The sequence below is a fragment of the Camelus dromedarius genome, chromosome 5, assembly GCF_036321535.1.
Source record: "Camelus dromedarius isolate mCamDro1 chromosome 5, mCamDro1.pat, whole genome shotgun sequence".
Lineage (NCBI taxonomy): Eukaryota > Metazoa > Chordata > Mammalia > Artiodactyla > Camelidae > Camelus > Camelus dromedarius.
Genome location: NC_087440.1, coordinates 83,097,583 through 83,117,450, shown reverse-complemented (window position 1 = coordinate 83,117,450; position 19,868 = coordinate 83,097,583). Strand labels below are relative to the sequence as shown.

General features: G+C 31.7%; 1 protein-coding gene across 2 annotated transcripts in view; it reads left to right on the top strand.

Annotated features, from left to right (window-relative positions):
- TC2N (tandem C2 domains, nuclear) overlaps positions 1-18,394 on the top strand; it is a 37,194-nt gene extending 18,800 nt beyond the window's left edge. The window contains exons 5-13 of one of the 2 annotated variants that reach the window (XM_064486207.1): positions 1,025-1,116; positions 2,228-2,303; positions 2,841-2,941; positions 3,343-3,459; positions 6,540-6,731; positions 11,233-11,347; positions 13,669-13,868; positions 15,866-15,940; positions 17,426-18,394. In XM_064486207.1, the coding sequence (XP_064342277.1) occupies positions 1,025-1,116; positions 2,228-2,303; positions 2,841-2,941; positions 3,343-3,459; positions 6,540-6,731; positions 11,233-11,347; positions 13,669-13,868; positions 15,866-15,940; positions 17,426-17,509 (1,052 nt within the window). In that variant the 3' untranslated portion in view covers positions 17,510-18,394. Of the gene's footprint in view, positions 1-1,024; positions 1,117-2,227; positions 2,304-2,840; positions 2,942-3,342; positions 3,460-6,539; positions 6,732-11,232; positions 11,348-13,668; positions 13,869-15,865 lie in introns of both variants that reach the window. The other variant, XM_031454202.2, reaches the window with a different exon arrangement.
- Positions 18,395-19,868: the final 1,474 nt, after the last annotated feature.

The following is a 19,868-nucleotide window of genomic DNA, read 5'->3' as shown; positions in this document are numbered from 1 at the left end:
CCTGAAAGTAATGATTCTTCTTATGAAAAACAATTTAAAAATAAAGAGAGAAGCAGGCTTCAGAGTGATGTGGTAAACGTCATAACTTCTCTGTGGTATTATAGCTAATGTAAAAATTGAAAGATTAATGAGTTATATATATTGGTAGTTCCGAGTTCCATTTTATTTGTCCTTTTTTGAAAGAAATTTTAGTTTTAGATTTTGTATATACTTTATATAACATCTATCCACTCATAAATTCTACAATAGGTATTTACTCACTCTATTTATTTTCACTCTATTTAGTGAAAATGGTGAATTTAGAAATGATGAAATTAAAACGTAAACAGAGAAAAAAGAAAATTCCTAAATACTTTCTTAGTTTAATGTTTGAGACTGTAACAGTTATAGATCTTGTACATATATCTGATTCACAAAATTTTCAGTGTTTTTCAGTGAAAATTATCTTATTAGATAATATAATTATCTCAATCACTGAATTCAGGGTGAGGCACTGAAAATAAAGTAGAAGTACTTATTTAAATATTTATATCAGCACTGTGCTAGACTACACAAGTCTTATACAGAATTCCATTTTTAAAGTATGTTTTAGTTTAGGAGGGAGACTAGAAATATAACAGCTCATGGAATTCAATATTAATTTTTCTAATGTAATAAATGACCGTTAAATAGTTGAATTGCGTTTAGCACAGAGGACATACATCCTCTTAGATTATTCTTCCAGGATGAAGGATTGGATAATGTAAGCAAAGGGAATGAATTTTTCCTGCTTGATATTTGATGTGATATCTTTCCTGAAAGATATGTTGTTTGATTTGTATTGATTTCTGTTTCAAACAAAAGTAAAATAATTGAAAAGCAGTTTTTTTAACTTCATTAGAAGGCTTTTATCTCTTAAGCAGATTTATGTATAATATTCATGATATGTTTCCTATAAAGATTTAGTTCATGGTAATTAGGTAGAATTCCAATGTTTCTTCTACTTTACTATAAAATTAAGTAATTTTTTAATGTTCCTTTGTAGTTTGTGATTTAAGGACCAATAGACTTCCCAATTCCCCGGTGCTAAGCAAGTCTATGTTTGATCTTACAAATTCATCTCAGCGGTTCATCCAGGTAAATTATTCATATAAATTTAATTATATGCAATAATTTATTTTCAAGCTAAAAATTCAGAAATGTGTGAATTATTTTAGGAACAACATGTTATGTATCTTTTGTAGATATATTTATTCTAATATCTAAAGAATAAACACTTGGCATTTCCCATGTGCATTATTTTAGGAAACTCTTCAGTTGCAATAATTTTTCTTTTCTTTTCTTTTCTTTTTTTTTTTTTTTATGAATCTTCTCAGTTGGCATGCATTGAGGCAGTCTTGAGACAGTTGGAATTTAAAATGGTATATTTAAAAGTCCTTATTGATTTAACTTTCCTTATTGAAAGTAACTACCTAGTTAGTAAAAATTAGTTCTTCTGTTGAGTTTTGTGATTATTATTTAAAAATTAGAAAATAGAATTAAGCAAGGTAAAAAGATAAATCACCTCTATCCCTATAACTGAGAATAAAAGTGCTATGAAAATATTGTTATATATACTTGTGGACTTTTTTCCATGTGAATGTATATACATATATTAAAATGGATATGCATTCTTAATAGTCTTCAGTTAAGTTTTTGCAGAATTAGTTCTTTATAGCACCAATTTTTTAATGTGCATCAGAATTGTTTGAAGAGCTCGTTAAAATACAGATTGCCAGGCCTCACCACCAGAGCTTTTGATTCAGTAGCTCTGTGTTGGGAGGGACCTGAGTTTGTATTTCTAACAAGTTCCCAGGTGATACTGCTACTGCTGGTCCAGGGCCCACACTTTGATAACTGCTGCTTTACAGATTTTTAGGTAACAGGATACTTCCAAATATATTCTGATTTTCATTAGTACTTCCAAGTTTGAAATATAAGCAATAATCTCTTCTTCCTTATTATAAAACCAAACCAAAAACAGCAAAGGCTTTCCCTTATATTATCTAGTAAGATATTTAAGATTTTCCTAATAACACACACAAAAAGCTTTTTCCCCCTTTACTATCTAAAAGTGGAAAATTCTGACCAGTAACACTTCAGAATGAATAGCACTCAGTTTGCTAGGGTGGTGGGTATTGGGAAATAAGTTTCAGAATCCTTAATGTCTGATTTGCAACATCTGACTAAAGAAGAATTTTGTTTGTAGAGACATGATTCATTGTCCAGTGTGCCCAGTAGTTCTTCTTCAAGGAAAAATTCTCAAGGGAGTAACAGAAGCCTGGGTAAGGAATAAAGTATCTTACTTTTATATTCTTAAGGGAATCATTTTTACCTAATAGTAATTTAAATGAATTTATGATAAGGTTTAAAAAAAAAAAACTCTAGATGATTATATCTATGATGGCAGTGTTACCTGCATACGAATACTCAGATCAGATGGTCCATTTTTTAGTGTTCAGGTACAAATATGTCTTTTAAATTATGTATCTTTCATCTGTTTTAAAATATATTAATGAGGGGATTTCCAGAAGCATTCAATATTAGGGCCATATCAATGTTATTTGGCAAAGTTTTTCTTAGTTTTAACTTAAATCTCTCAGGTTATAATTGGGTTAAGTTTTTAAGTCATGTACTTTTTATAGTATATCTATTCCCTAGCACTTTAATAATAGCATTGAAGTGTGATTTTTGTCTTAATAAATTGGCAACTTTAAAAGATAATGAACACTTTTCAGTCGTGTTTTTTGATTGTATCAAAGCTCAGTTGAGTTGGAAGGATTGCATACTAACTCAAACATCTTTGCCCTTTTACAATTCAGATACAATTACTCTATCAGGAGATGAAAGAGATTTTGGGAGATTAAATGTGAAATTGTTTTATAATTCTTCAGTTGAGCAAATCTGGATCACAGTTTTACAGGTAAGTTAATATAGTTAATACCAACTTTTCTTACAAAATTGAATATTTATACTGTGAATTATACACAAGTACTGTTGCTCTCTTCTGGGGAATGGGCCAGTACCTTCTTTGGGATTTAGGGGTTGTATAGTATTTTGCAGAACATAGTATTTAATAAAGAATCTAAAGAAAATAAATCCATAGGTATGATGGAAGTATGTTTGTTTTTAACCTCAAGAAGGAAATTGGTATGATGTCTAAAATATTAAATGTCAAATTATTTTAATGTAAATGAAATAAGAGGTCTCAGTAGACTGAACTTTACTTTATAGTTTTTATTTAAGTTAATAACTCAAGAAATACATCAAATATTTATATTGTTAGTGTTATGTGTAAAACAAACTGTATTTTTAATTTTTTAGTGCAGAGATTTAAGTTGGCCCTCTAGTTGTGGAGATACTCCTACTATTTCTATAAAAGGAATACTAACATTTCCCAAACCAGTGCATTTCAAATCTTCAGTCAAGGAAGGCTCGAATGTAAGTGTTTTTGTTTGAATATCTTTTATGTTTTTCTCTTATTTGTCACTTTAACTCACATAAAGAATTGGAATAAGAAAGTGTTTTATTTTGGGGAAACTACAAATTATGCACCCTTTGCTTTTTTAAAGACAATTTTGGGCCTCAAAATACTTGTGATTTCATTGTCCAAAATTGAAATATATTTAAAAAGAAAATCTTAATCACTGAAATGTATAGAAGATGAGTAATATCTAAGAAAACTATTTACTCTCCTTGTGTATAAGGAAAGTAAGTGCCTATATTTTCATCTTCTCTCCTCCCACCCTACTTTGGCTTTGAGAAATAATTGCATGATTGCAATCTTCTTTTAAATACTTTCAATTATTATAACCGAAAGACAAATGATCCTGAATTTGGTTTTATAGTTTCACGTTAATTTAAATATATCTTCACTTTTATCTTCTGATAAGGGTAAAAGGTTAGTAGTTTTCCATTCAAATAAAAGATATCTTCTACAAGAATATATCATTTAAAAATAAGGCAATTTATAAAGGGGGAAGGAGGGGGGAGGGATAAATTAGGAGTTTGGGATTAACATATGTACACTACCATATATAAAATAGATAAACAACAAAGACCTACTGTATAGCATAGGGAACTATATTCATTATCTTATAATAACCTATAATGGAAAAGAATCTGAAACAGAATACACACACACATACATATATGTATATATATAATGTGTATGTATATATATACACGCACATAACATAAAACTGAATCAATTTGCTGTACACCTGAAACTAACACAGCAGTGTAAATTAACTATACTTCGATAAAAATGGTTAAAAAATAAGGTAATTCAAATGCTAATAAACATGAAAAAATTTACTCTCACTAGTATTTATAGATATACAAATTTAAATTACATATTGCTTTCTCTTTCTTTTTTTTTTTTTCTTATTTTAATTAGGAAAATTTTACAAGCACTCTAGCACATAAAACTTTCTAGAAATTATTTTGACAATACACATTAAAACCTTGAAGTATTTATACTTTTTAACACAGTGTTTCTACTTGGAATCTGTTTTGTAGAAATAATCTAAAATGCAAACAAAATATGTATCAAGTGTTCTTAGCAGTTTTGTTCATAGGGGAAGGGTTGGAAACTATCTAAATGGTTCCCATAGGGGAATGGTTGAGAAAACTCATGATATACCATGTGTATTTGTTTCCTATGATTACTATAACAAACTACCACAAACTGGGTAGCTTAGAACAACAAATATTCCTCTCTCACAGTTTTGGAGGAAGCCTGAAATCAAGGTGTCAGCAATGTTGGTTCCTTCTCTGAGGGAGAATCTGTTCCATCTCTTCCAGGCTTCTCTCCTAGCTCTGGTGATGGCCAGCAGTCCCTGGCATTCTTTGGCTTCACTCTACTCATTGGCTTTCATCTTCACATAGCATTCTCAATGTGTGTCTGTGTCTTCACATGGCTATCTTCTTATAAGGATGCCAGTCATTATAGGGGTCTACCTACTCCAGTTGAACCTCTTCTTAACTTCACAAATTACATCTTCAATGACCCAATTTCCAAATAAGGCCACATTCTGAGTTACTGGAGGTTAGGACTTCAACACATCTTATTTGGGGGACACATTTCAAACCATAACACCATATGATAGAATACTAGGCAGCCATGAAAAATATTATTTAGGGAAAGTTTATAAGGATATGGAAAAACGTTCTTAATAAGTGAAAAGGCAGTAGCCAAAACTGATATATAAATAATTAGGAAAAAATATGCGTTGTAGACGGTCTAGATGTAAATAAATCTTAACTCTGATTATAGTTTTGACATTCACAGATGAGTACTTCCTGAATTAAACAATTTCACTTTTTGACTTTCAAATAAGACTAAGTTAACTTAAGGAAAATTATGGGAAAGTGTTCTCATATTAAATCTTGCATGAAATCTTTTAAAATTTATTATTTATCAAGTTGTTTAGGAGACACCTATTATGGCAAAATGCAAAGTAAACCAGTACACTTGCTTCATTTGTAAGCTCATTGCATCTGAGTTTAAAAATTAAACATTTTATGTATACTATATTATTAGTGTGATCCTATGGCTTGAGACTGGAAGAAAAAGATAGCTCATATGGTTGGGAAGCTCTCAGAAACACAATTCTGTCTACACAGACATAAGTGATTACAATAAAAGTGAACATTTGGGCACAGTATCTAAAATATTGACGTTAGTTGCCCAGACAGTTCATCTTTTCAAAAGCAAAAAAAAAAAAAAAAAAAAAAAGCTTCTTTTCAAAAGGATGCACAAAAGATGGAAAGAAGGAGGTTTATAAGCAAAAAAATAGTCTAGTGTCAAGGATGTTAGCCCATGGTAAGCCAATGTTTTAAAAATATTAAAAGTAACAGAACATTTGAAAATAGTCTGGGCATGAGAACACTGACTTGCTGCCTGGAGTGGAAGATTATGAGAGAAGGTAGAACTTTATTTAAACTCATATTTCTCTTTGTCTTTATCAAAGAGAGTGATTTTCAGATTGGAAAGAGTGGAGCAAACATTTTCACTAAGGGAGAAATTGAACCTCAAATTAGATGGGAAGAACATTAGACAAAGAATCTTTCTTATTATTGAGAAATAATTCAAGTATTTTAACGAGAACAAGTTAGATTTTGGGTACTGAGAGATCTCACAGGAGATTCTTGAAGCACTCTCGTTAACCATTGAAGATCTGTGGTAAATAGCAGGAATGATGCCCCGGAACCAAAGATGGAAAAAATCTAATTTTCATAAAGGGTAAAAGTTATATTCTGGTGAACTTGTTGTTGACATTGACTGAATTCTTGACTAAGTAATTAAAAGGAATTGTGAAATTAGGAAGGGCAGTATCCAGAATAAATTCTGGGAAAACAAGTCATAGCCATTCTCATTTTCATTAAAAAATATCTTTCATTATTGTAAAAATATTAAATTTGCCTTTCCTAGATTATAAAGTTATTTTTGTTTATTCTGTATTGACCCTTTTTTATTCTGTTTTCATATTTTATGTTTTTCTTGATTTTTATTTTAGACTATTGAATTTATGGAAACTTTTGTATTTGCTATTAAACTCCAAAGTCTACAAACTGTAAGACTTGTATTTAAGATTCAAACCCAAACCCCTAGGAAGAAAACCATTGGCGAATGCTCACTATCACTCAGAACTCTTAGCACGCAGGAAATGGATTACTCTTTGGATATATCACCACCTTCAAAAATTTCTGTAAGTGATATAACATGTAATGTTAAAGTATTTCACACTTTTAGAATTATTTAATGGATGAATTTTTGTTTGTCGGAGTATAACTTGAACACTCAGAATATGTTAAAGGATCAGGGAGCAATAATGATAATAATATAAATATAATGTAAAAAAGTAGCAGTAATGTTATTGTTGAATAATTTTTTAAAAAATGGATAAAATGCTAATGGAGACCCTTTTTCTCTATTGGAAAATAATCTTAGGGTTGCCTTTTTGTAGTACACGTTTAATGTTTCATACTTCAGGGGAAAATAACCCGAAGTATGAATAATTTCAAATAATTATTTTTAGGTTGGCTTTTTTTTTTTTTAAGTAACTGATAACTTAGGAAAAGCAAGAATCATAAACTCCAAACTCAATCAGAGATTGCCTTGAAATAGATTAGGAAAGTTTTAATCATGAGTAAGTTCTATATCTATCCATAAATTGGGTAGAACTGAGGATCTTACAGTTAGTGTATTTTGTGAAGAACTTGATCATCTGTAGCGCTGATTGATTTTTGAGACCTGATATTTGCTTCTTTCAGTCAGCCTAGCTAAATACTCTTTTAAGTTGTTTAGAAATTCCTGATAATTTTATGTAGTTTCTATGTCAGAATAACATATATAGAAATCAATCATAACCATTTATAAGGTCAAACCTATACATGATTTAAAATTTACATAGGATTTATATTTTACCTACTTTTACAAATATTTAAGGTGACTTATAGTGGTTCTTAACCTGGTTACACATTAGAATTACCTGGGGAGCTTTAAAAAATGCCCACAATTAAACCATTAAATCAGAATTTTGAGCGGAGTGAGCCAGAGGCGTCTATAATTTTCAGAAGCTACTCCGGTGGTCTAATGTGTAGCCTGGCTTGAGAACCACTGAACTGAGGGGAAATTAGGGATTAAAAAATAAAGAACAAAGGATTACTATAATGAAGAAGAATTGAAACATCTTGTTATTTTATTGTTTTCTGTCTCTATACCCAATATGTTTTCTTTATAGCATTTATTACAACTTAGAATTATTTAAGTTACTTGTTTTAAAACAAAACAAAACAAGGCTTGAGCTTCCATCTGTTTTCTTCATATTTTGCTGTGCCCTTAGTAAGGGCCTGTCTTATTCTTTGCATTGAATATTTGTATGTAGGCTGATACGAAAGAATAAATGATGAATGAAAGCATGCTAAATTAGATTATTTTCTCTTAAAAAACAGCAAATTTGTTTTGTAACTATGACAGGAGTTTGTCACTTACATCTTTGAAACTAGCTTAGTAGACAGTAATCTGCAACCATATTTTATAGAAGGCACGTATCTACTATTTTAAATGGATAATTCATTGATTAAAACTTTAAAGATTAGTAGAGTATATTAGAAGATAACTCCCCAAGTTATTGTCTGAGAATTGAGACGTTATAATCTTATCTTCCTTGAAGAATCTGAATGAATCATTATGGCAAAGTTTCTACAAAATTATATTTTACATATCAAAGGGCTTACAAACATTCATCTTTCTGTTGTATGCCAGGTGCTATGGATACAAAGATGGATGGCTTAAAAGAAGGGCTTTCAGGCTGTATTATATTTAACCAGTGAATTTCGATTACTGAGTGTGAATGTTTCATAGTATTGGCTAAAAGCAAGAATAATATGCTTTGTTTCTTGTGTTGTGGAGAATTGATACTCTAATTGTGACATGGAAAGAGCCAGGCTTACATATCCATCTTTCACACTGACAGCTGTTTCATCATGAACAGCAGAACTTTCATGTAGAGCTAATAATTTCCTCAGTACAGAGTTCTTGACCTTAACAAATAGTAATGTAAATATTTACTTGACAACTCATTTCTGTGTTGAATAATGTGGAAGAGACAAATTTTGCCTGAAGAAATAGCTGACATTTAAAGAAACTTATCATATAACTAACTTGGTCCTAAGTGATGTAATGCTCACATAAGACTTAGAGCTTGCTCCTCTTGTGGAGACCAAGACCTCGAAGCACTTGCCTGAGTTCATGCATCCAGAAGTTGGGGAATCAGGATTTGAATGGAGGCATTCTGATTCCAGAGCCAGCTCTCTTAACTCTACCATGTCCCTGAAAATAATCAACAAACAGTCTATAATAGAAATAGAAAAGAGTTATTTGAGCCAAACTTAGGACTATAGGCTGGAAGACAACCTCAGACAACTGAGGAACTATTCCAGAGAAGCATAGTTTTCAGCACAGTTATATGTCTTGTGAAAACAAAGAACATCAAACAAGTCAGGGTTATATTTCTTCAAGGTTTCAAAATAATAATAATAAAAAAAAGATCAGCTTGCACACAGTATGTCAGTATGGCCTTGGCACCTGGGAAGGGAGTATTATCATTGAATGAGTACCGACATGGGCGTCCCAGGAAGAGAGGCATTTAATCTTTATTTTTAACGTATGGACATTCTTTACTTATGATCAGTGCACCCTTTTCCTTAATAGCACATGTACAATGTATGTATGATAGGCCACAAACAGGCTATTTTAGTCAGCGTAAAATTCAAGTTAACTCATGTATAAGCCTGAATGACTTCCCCATACCATATGTAAAAATATCTTTTTTCAGCCATGTATTTTTCCCCTAAGAAGATATTCTCACATATCACCAGATCATAGATTTCTTAATTATGCTTAACATTTCACTTTCAGCAATTCTAGGAAGGCCAAAAAAGTTTCCTTTTCTTTAAAAAAATGATACCTTATTCAGAAATGGAGATCATATTTTTATATTCCACAGTTTTGTGCTCATTAAAAATGCACTGTATATACACTTACTCATTGATTGGAATTTTAATTTTTTGGTTGAGATTGAAAACCACTTTGAATAGTTTTTCATGATCTGAATTAATATCTTGTAATCTAAATTGAATTTGTGAAATAACCTTGGAAAGTAAGAAATGGTAAACCCACTGCCAAATGCTGCTCTGATTTATGAGAGTGAACTCCACAACTCTTTAACACTTGGAGAAGTTTTGCCACCTTTACAACCATATTGAAAATAATTAGTGAAAAAAAATTTTATCCATGGTTTCCTTTGAGTTTTGTAAACAATAAGTAACTGTATTTTTTAAGTGCTAAGGACAGCGATGCTTTTTTTTAAAATCAGCCAAAGTGTTATATATGGCTACTGAATTAGTTCATGTAAAAAGATTTATTAATCCATTCTTATTCTGACTAAAAGCAAAAGCAGTACATTCACCTATTTATTAGAATTCATCATTTATTGCCAAAATAGACGACTTTTATCATCATTTTGGACTTTTCAAAAGGGAGTCTAATCTCAGCAGTTGAGTTTATGCTTTTAGGTGGTTTACTTTTCACTCTTTTGACTTCTTACGGCATGACCAATTTTAAAACACAGAATCATGTATTAAGAAAATACCCAAGGTTCAGTCTATGGTATGGATGTAGAAAGGTTCTTTTTTAATGATCTGTGAGCCAGTTTTGGAGAATACTGGGTGATTATCCAGCATAAACCTCTTCATGAAGTGTCAGTCAGCTGTTCTTCAGCTGTGTCGGAATCAATACCAGCAAAGACTGCACTGTCTATGCTGCGCCCTGGTGAGATCTGTTAACATTATGTTCTTTAATTCCATACTTACACTCTTTTCAACATGTGAGCAGTAATGCTTTTGTGTTTAGAAGACTTTGTTTCTCTTTTTTATTTTTCACTTCAAGCACCCTGGAATCCATGTAAGTAGGTTGGCTTGTGTAAAACAAATGATTAATTTTCTTCTGATGTTAGTCAGCAGTACTGAAGAGCACATTTTAACTTTTCCCCCTTTCTAAGCCTCCTTCATTTTATTGTTTGCCTCAGGTTTTCTTTGACCTTTTCTTTATTTACTGCCTCATCGCTTTCACTAGCTTCCTTCTTGCCAACTTTCATCTTTGGCTTACTTCCATTTAGCATAGTAAGTCACTTCTTAACCCAGAAATCTATTCATTGTAGTAATCCTTTGTCTTCTGATTTTGGGAGCACCACTTCTGATTTCTACAATAGAAAAAATAATGATGCTTTCCATATACAACATTTTTAAAATCACATTTCATATATTCTGAGAAAATAATTCAAACAACTACATTTAAATCTTTTGAAAATGTGCTTTTTTTTGGTATTTATTTCACTGACATTTTCACTAGTAAAACTGCTTAGGAATGTAATTTATTTTTAATTTGAATTGTCTTTTGGTCTCCCTGATTTCTAGGGATCAGTATGTACATGTAACTTTTATTATCAGAATCCATGAAAGTGAATAAGTACCTCATATTGACAGAATTTATGACATTTATCTTAACCTTCTTTTATGACACTTAGCTTTGCGTGTCAATAAAAGGTAGTGCTTTCAAAATTTCTAACCTTAGCTCTTTACTTTTGTATTTTTGAAATATCCGAAAACTTCATTCTTGATTACAAATGACGCTTTTTAAATATGCAGGTTTGCCATGCAGAACTTGAATTGGGGACTTGTTTTCAAGCGGTAAATAGCAGAATTCAGGTACAAATTCTTGAGGCACAGTACCTTCCAAGCTCATCGACACCCCTGGCTTTGAGTAAGTATGTTAATGGTTCAAAGAAGAATCTTCAGAAAGTATTTGTAAAAGATAGTTTTTTCCTACAGTTCTTACAATGGAGATTTTATATATGTATTTTTTACTGAAGTGTGGTTGATTTACAATGTTGTGTTAATTTCTGGTGTACAGCATAGTGATCCATTTATATGTGTGTGTGTGTGTGTGTGTGTGTATGTATTCCTTACAATGGAGATAAAAATCTTAGTTACTTTTATTATTTAACTTAAACACTTACCTTGTAGCTTAAAATTACTTTATTGGGTTTCAAATTTAGGCATTTGAAATTTAATCCGCCGGTCTCTTGATTCTTACCCAATTGTGATGTCTCTGCATTTGATGCTATTCCTTATTTAGCTCATTAGTTAATATAGGTTGAATATCCAGAGGATTGTCAGTTATGTTTCACCAGCGTAGTTAATTTATCCTCTCTGTAGGTCTATGCCCTGTTTTGTATACTCTGTTAACTAGAAACTTAATTTAAAAACATTGAAAGTATCAAACACAAACCTTGAAACACTTTTCCTGCCCTGTGCCTTTGAGCCCAGCCAGGGATTCTGGTATTTTGATTGTCTAGGCCTGGCTCACATGTCTAGGCTGCCCCTAGAGCTGAGGTTTGAGGTCAGTCCTACCTTTAGGGTAAGAGTTGGGTAAGAGTGTTCCTTTTTCCTACTACGTAAAGAGAAAATATCTGGAGGCAGGCAGAAGCAATGGATGTCCACTGTAACTGTAAAGGCTGAAAATAAATACAACTTAGCACTCAATTCAAGAAGCTAGAAAATTAGCAGCAAACACGAAGGGAAGTAGAAGTAGGAATTAAAGCTAAAGTTGAAGTTGATAAATATGGAGACAACAACAAAACACAAAATGAAACCAGTAGATTTTTCCTTGAAAAGAATATTAAAGTAGGCAAACCTATAGTAAGCTAGATCAAGCAAAGAATAAAAACATGAACGCCGAAAAGGATATAATTTCAAATTCAGAAGCGATTCAGAAATAAGTAAGACAATCCATTTATAACTGTGCCAATTCATTTGAACATCTATATAAAATAAATGATTTTCTAAGAAGAAAATTGTTGAAATTCACTCCAAAAGAGGGATAAGTCTGAATAGAACAATAACCACGTAAAAGTAGTTGAAGAATTGCCTCTAATAAAAGCAGAGGCCAAGATGATTTTACCGGCAGATTCTACCAAACTTTCAAGGAACATGTAATTCCTATTCTATATAAGCTGTTCCACAATATGAAAAAAAAAAATAGAAAAAGTTAACTTTATGAGGTCAGCATATTCTTGATATCAAAGCAGAAAGGATAGCTTAGACAAAAAATAGCTATGGATAGATGGAAAAATCATAAAATAAAAAGCAAATAAAGTCCAACTTGGCACTAAAAGAATAAATTAAATTACCAGGACTATCTAGGGTTAATTCTAGGAAACAAGGACAAAAGTAGAAATTTACAGATGTAGATTAATAGATGTCTTCCTTTAATCAAAACTGCCAATCAGGTTTACCAGTGATCTCCATTTTAAAAATGATGGTCAGTCTCAGTCCTCACTTTGTGGCTGCCTTCTTTCTGGAAGGTCTCTCCTCACCTTCTTGCTGTCTGGTAGCCCCATCTCTACCATGACTTCTCAAATTAGTCAGACTGCACTTTCTCCTTGAGCTATAAGCACCGTGTGTCAGACTGGGGAGTAGGCTTAGGTGAAAAGCTGTACAAACCTGAATTTTACTTAGTGCAATTTCCATCTTTTAAGAATAGACTCTCCAGTTTCTTCTTGATTTTGGTCAATGTTTAGTATCTTGAACAGTTGTTTTTACTATTTTCCCCAGAGTTTATAATTGACATCTATGGGAAGGTTATTTTGTACAAGCTATTCTACCATTACTGGAAGCGCTACACCTCAAATTTATTTAAAGAATAGATTTCTCTCGTGGGCTTATGTTCAACTTCTGGAGTCTCAAGCAAAGAATTTTACCTATATAGATTTGTGGAATGAATTCCTCCAGCTCTCCAAAGATTTGGCACCTCTCTTTTGTGTAATCCTTTTCAATATGTTCTCTTGTGCTGCTGATTGTTATTTATGCCTACGATTTCTGTCTTTAGTAGCATTCAGATTAGAGAAAGATTAAAATTCATTTGAGGTTACAGTAGTTATTTGAAAGTGTGATAAAAATAAAGTTTGCTAGATGATATAGTTCATCAGATCTTTAAAAAAGTTTATATTTTTAGAACATATGGTTATATATCTTCATATGGCATTAAAATTTTTTTATATAGTAAAATTTCTTATTTTTCAGGTTTTTTTGTGAAGGTGGCAATGTTGAGTGCAGGAGAGTTGATTTATAAGAAGAAGACACGCTTACTGAAGGCCTCCAATGGGAGAGTAAAGTGGGGAGAGACTATGATTTTTCCACTTATCCAGAATGAAAAAGAAATTATTTTTCTTATTAAACTTTATAGTCGAAGCTCTGTAAGAAGACGACATTTCGTGGGGCAGGTTAGTAGGGAGTTTTTATCTTGAATTCTTTACACTTTTCTATGCATTTCTATACAGTTAGTTAACAAATGGAATACAGGATAAAACTGAAGTTGAATAGAGTAAAATTCTTCAGTATCATAAGTTAAAATTCAGTGTTACCACAAAAATCAAATCTTGTCAGACTTTTTGCTTTAGTACAAATAGTTGGAATTTCTGAGCAATCAGACTTAAGTTTTTTCCGAACTTTTCAACTTTAAAAGTGATCAGAAAGATCAAGTTTTCAGTACTCCTGACTTGTTCCTTGTGAATAAGGGAGTGCTATTTCAGTCATATTTCTTAAGGCTGCAGATATACAAGCAGTAAATGTTTACTGTTATATGTTAACAAAAAAATTCTGTGTCATGTTAAATTTAATGTTTAACTCTGTATGCTGCTAATTGAATTGTGTTAGATGTGAATTCCTAGAAGACATCAATTTTAAGTGGTTGTTATAATTGTCAATAATGGTGTCTGGATTAATCTATTTAAAAATTCTTGGTAATTTGCATAACATAACACTTGCTTATTGCTTGCCAATTCTACAGTAACTTGTTTCCTTTTGTAATTTCTTTCTTTACTCTTAGTGAGTTAGTAGTAACTGTACATTATTTTTTATCTTAATTACAATTGTTTGGTCACATTTAAATTCCAAAATCTATGTTATTGCTTTAAAAACATCAACTTCAAAACAAGATGTTACTAGCAGTCTACTACGTCCTTAAATTATATGTGAATTTTCAAAGATTGATACTAACTTTGATTCCTTTCTTCCTATATTTTACCAAAAATATTTGTCAAAAATATAGTTTTGTTGTTCTTCATTTACTCTTATTTGGAAAAGAGTTTGAACTCAAGAATTCATAAAGCTAACATAGTTTTCAAAGTCTTGAGGCCTTAGAAATGGATTCAGTTAAAGTTTTCCCACATCATCAAGCCTCACCCGCCATGTATGAATGGAATTGGAGATATACTTGACACATGATTTTCAGGATCACTTTCTTGGTTGAGATTTCAGTTAAGAGTAATAATTCTGGAAAGGTTCTTGTTGGTCATCTCTTCCTTCTGGCTTCTCTGGTTGCTTCAGGAGCCAGATGTGAAATCAAGGTCTCCCACTTCTATATCAGCCAAAGCACCCTAGTGTTATCTGTTTTATATATTGGGGTTCATGGTAAGATTTTTTATTTGAAGGAAAAGTTCTTCAGATCAAGAAATTAAAAGAAGGAATTAGAAAACCAAACTTTTTTGGAGTGGCCTGTTCCAATTTCTTTATTTAAAAGAATTAGAAGCTGAGTCTCAGAGAAGTTAACCCCAAAGTAACAGCATTTGTTAGTTCTATAGCTAAGTTGAGAATTCAGATTTTTTTGTTTCCTTGTTCACCTTGCCTCCATGGTTTGTCACCATTGTGATATCTTATATTTGCATAATGCTTTACAGTTTTCCCAGATTCATTCACATCTGTATCTAAAGTTATATAAATAATAGAGTCTATGAAATTGTTTACTATGGGTCAAGTATGACTATTTATTAGATTTCAATTAAATTACAGTTTTATTTAATATAAAAGGTACTTTAAAAACACATTCCTTACCAATCAACTTAAATCATGATTAATCTTAGTTAATCTTTACAAAAATGTTTTTGAGTGATTAGGATCAGTTTAAGTTGAGCTCCTAGATTTAGTGGATAAGAAAGGATACTAATAATTATTTTGGAGGAAATGATTTTGTAATATCTCAAGTTGAATGTTTTAATTGAATTGGATCACATAAAATCGTCTTCAGAGTGACTAAATAGATTAAATATTTTAACATTTGAGTTTCAAATAGATAAACAAGCTCTTAGGAAAATGGAAAGATGCTTAATTGAAAATCTGTAAACCAAACTTCCAGTTGTCTTTCATTAATAAGAGTAATTAATTGTTTGAACTCAGTTACCATCATTCTGTTAGATTAAATGATTGTACTATTCCTTTACAGATTTGGATAAGTGAAGATAGTAATAACATTGAAGCAGCGAACCAGTGGAAGGAGACAATTACAAATCCAGAAAAGGTTGTTATCAAGTGGCACAAATTAAATCCATCTTGAAGACCTCGCATATTAATTTGGTGAAGAACTTGACATTCTTTTAAAAGACTTATAATTTCAGTTTGCTACCAATGAGAAGAGATAAATCAGTACATTTGTCAGTTTATTTATGGAGGTCTTAATTATAGCATATAATGGATCTAATAGAAAATTAAACTTGATGAAAAAATGGGATGAATTATATCAGTTTTCCAAAGTAAAAGAAATATTTTAAAACTGTGCTGAAATAGACAATAAAATAAATGGGTAGTATTACTAGGGCAACTAAATAAATTATAAAATCAATGAAAATATCAGCCATAGATAGTTACTGCTATGTTTCGGGGGTTTTTTAAGCTTTACCTAGATAGTCAAAATCCGGTATATCAAGCCTTTGTTATACTTTAGGCATTTAGAAGACTTTTAGCACTATTTCAGTGCTAGTCATTGTTGTTAGGTCTTAACTCCATTGTTTACTTCTTTCTACATAGTTTCTCTCAGAAAGCAAAATTGAATTGAACCACTTCAACTCTTCTGTATTTGGGGGGAAGTTTGTGCGCTGTGTTTGTCATTTCTTACCCATAAGTTATCACATTGTAAGCTATTTATTGCCAAGAAACTTCAGGCATAGAAAACTACGTTTTGGCAAGAATAAATGAAAACACCAGAAGATGAAGCTAAATTGGAAACCTAGTATACACACATTTTGCTATATTTTCCTCCTTCACGGCCTCTTTGTTTTACTTGGACTTGAAATAAGATTATCATCCATATATGGCCCATCCTAATTAGCAGAATTAAATGAGCTTAAGTAGCAAATTGAGAGTTTTATGATTACTTCCTTGTTTTTAGTTCTTAGAATATAAAATATAAATTACTTGTTCTATAATCTGCAACATTAGGACATTAGAATATTTTCCTGTATTTTTGAAATAACCATACATGATAACACTATGTAGCAAATAAATATTTTCTGTTGCAGTTTCTCTCAGGTAATTATTACAACTCAATATATAAGGATAATTTCAGTTTAGTTGATAATACAAGCTATGGCCGAAAAGCACAGTTGTTTGGAGAAACAGATAACACCATCCCTGATCTTGGAAACCATGACTTTATTTTTGCCGATGGGTAGACTAAGTTTTTTGTGTTCATGGTCTTCCATTTTTCTTTTTCTCTTACCTTGTCCCACACATGCCAAGAGATAGATGGTGATATTTTAGGATAGAAGTATATACTTTGCTGTAACTTAAGTCTGCCCTTTTCATTTTAATTCTTAATTTCTCTGTATCCCATTAAGATTTTCTCAATAAAACGCTAATTCCTCTTTGCTTAGGTACCACCTCCTCAAGCTACAAATTGTACATATTTTACATGCCCTTTTCTTCTGTAGCCTAGAATTTATGGTATACTGGTGATGTTGACAGGTACTCTCTGACACTGCGCATTTTGAAATTTTTTTTTTTTTAGATGTGTGAAAAATGGCCTATTGGTGAGTACTCACATGGACTTTTAAGAGAAATCACCCTGTGTGGTAATGTTTTGAATTTTTGAGATAAATGGCAACTACTTTTAAAGATTTTTTAAAAATAGACTTTAAGAGCTGTTTTAGGTTCACAGCAAAATTGAAAGGAAGTTACAGAGTTCCCACATACCCTCTACCCACACATTTGCACAGTCTCCCTCACTATCAACATCTTGCACCCTAAGGATACATTTGTTAAAAATCAGTGAACCTTCTTTGGCACATCATCATCACCCAAAGTCCATAGTTTATATTAGGATTCATTTTTGATATTTTACATTCTATGAGTTTTGATAAATGCATAAATGACATGTATCTGCCACTCTAGTATCATACAGAGTAGTTTTCACTGCCCTAAAAATCCTCTGCAAATATAACCATTTTAACAGCTACCAAAGAAGTAAGTGTATAGGCTTTTAGAGGCTAAGTAACAGACTTTGTTTTAAAAAATCTAGAATTTTATTTGAGCAGTTTTTTTTTGTATTCTATCAATGCTTTCAATTCCTAAACTTATTATATATATAGTCATGTATTTAACTCAATTTTTAATTTTATTTAATTTTCAGTATTTTTACAATATGTGTGTAAAGTATAATTTGAAGGAAAGCTATGAGTTCTTGGTTTCTTATATGTCTTAGAATCCTAGGTAAATAAAACAATTAAAAAAAAAACTTTTCGTTTACAAGACTTCAGTTACAGAAGTATTGATGTAATGAAGATCCCAAATATTTTAATTAGTGTTTACGTAAGCCTTTTTCTCATGGGGAGGTAGGTACTGAATACAGGTGATATTTTTGTTGTTTAATTGAAGCTTTATGTGGAAATATAATGAGAAAACACTTCTGTTAATAGCTACTCATATAATGAGGAAAACATTGGAAATTGGTAATAAAAAATGAGATACTATCCAAAAAGTCACTTCCCTTTGTATTTCCTTAGCATGCCTTGACCTTTACCCACTATAACAATGAGAAGGAACCAAAATGATGCTAGTTAACCAGAGAAATTCATGGAAAGGTTCACTGATAGCTGATAGTTTCTGTAGTGCTAATCCCTAGTAGTGTATTTATTTATAAATCTTCAGATTAATACAATTAAATAGCTGGAGTGCATATCAAAACAACACCACTGTTTGACTTTCATTTGGTTTTGCATGATTTTTTTAGCAGAATTAGAGAACTTACCATTGAAATATATGAGGTACAGCTCTTATCAGACTGTTCAGAGGGAACCAGTGAGATTTTGAAAATAAGTTATGTAATTGTGATCTGAAGATAATCTAAACTGATCTTCTGTTTGAATACAGTTATGTGAATTGCTCTGATACTAATGTACAGAAACTGTATTTGCCAACAAAAATTTCCACTGTTTAATCAAATAATTGTTTATTTTTGAAGGATTTCAGAAATGTGCAATGAATTTCAACTTTTTATATTATGGCAGTAATGGATATTTCAACAATATATGTTTTCTTTTGGTATTTGATAGGGAATATTGAGGGAAGTTGCAGGTATCTACAGTAGTTGTGAGAACATTTACAACTGACCCTTGAACAAACACAGGGGTTTGGGTACCACCCCTTGCGTGGTTGAAAATCTGAGTATAACTTTGTATTTGGCCCTTCATGATCCCAAATCCATGGATTCAAATAACTTTGGATTATGTGGAACTGTAGTATGTTCTTATTGACAAAAAATCTGCATATAAATGGACCCGTGCATTTCAAACCTGTGTTGTTCAAAGGTCAACTGTATTAGAGTTTCCAGAGAAACAACCAATAGGAGATAGATTGGTAGGGAGGGAGATACAAATTTTCTTGTAATTGTGAGAGATTGTCTTATGTTTATGTAAGCTGAGAAATCCCACAATCTGCCATGCAAGCTGGAGACCCAGGAAAGGCAGTGGTATAATTCAGTCCAAATCCAAAGGCCTGAGAACCAGAGGAACCAATGGTTATAAATCCTAGTCTGAGATCAGGAGAAGATGAGATGAGATGTCCCAGCTCAAGCAGTGAGACCGGGGGTGAGGGGGAAGGGCAAATTCCTCTTTCCTCTGCCTTTTGTTCTTTTCAGGCCCCCAACAGATTGAAAGATGCCCACAATGATGCAAGTCCCAGTATCATCCAGAAATACCCTCACAGACACACCCAGAAATCATATTTAATCTGGGCACCCCTGGCCAGTCAAGCTGGCATGTAAAATTAACTATGGTAGATACCTACTAGTATTCTTTTGATGCATTAGTTATAATTCTTGTTCAACAATGAATTTCAAATGCTTGAAGTTTTGGCTGAAACATTGAGAAAAAATTATGAAAAGTAGTTGTATATGAAGTACCATGTCCATTTCGAAATACAGATTTAAGATTAAAAAAGGCCTTAAAGAATGA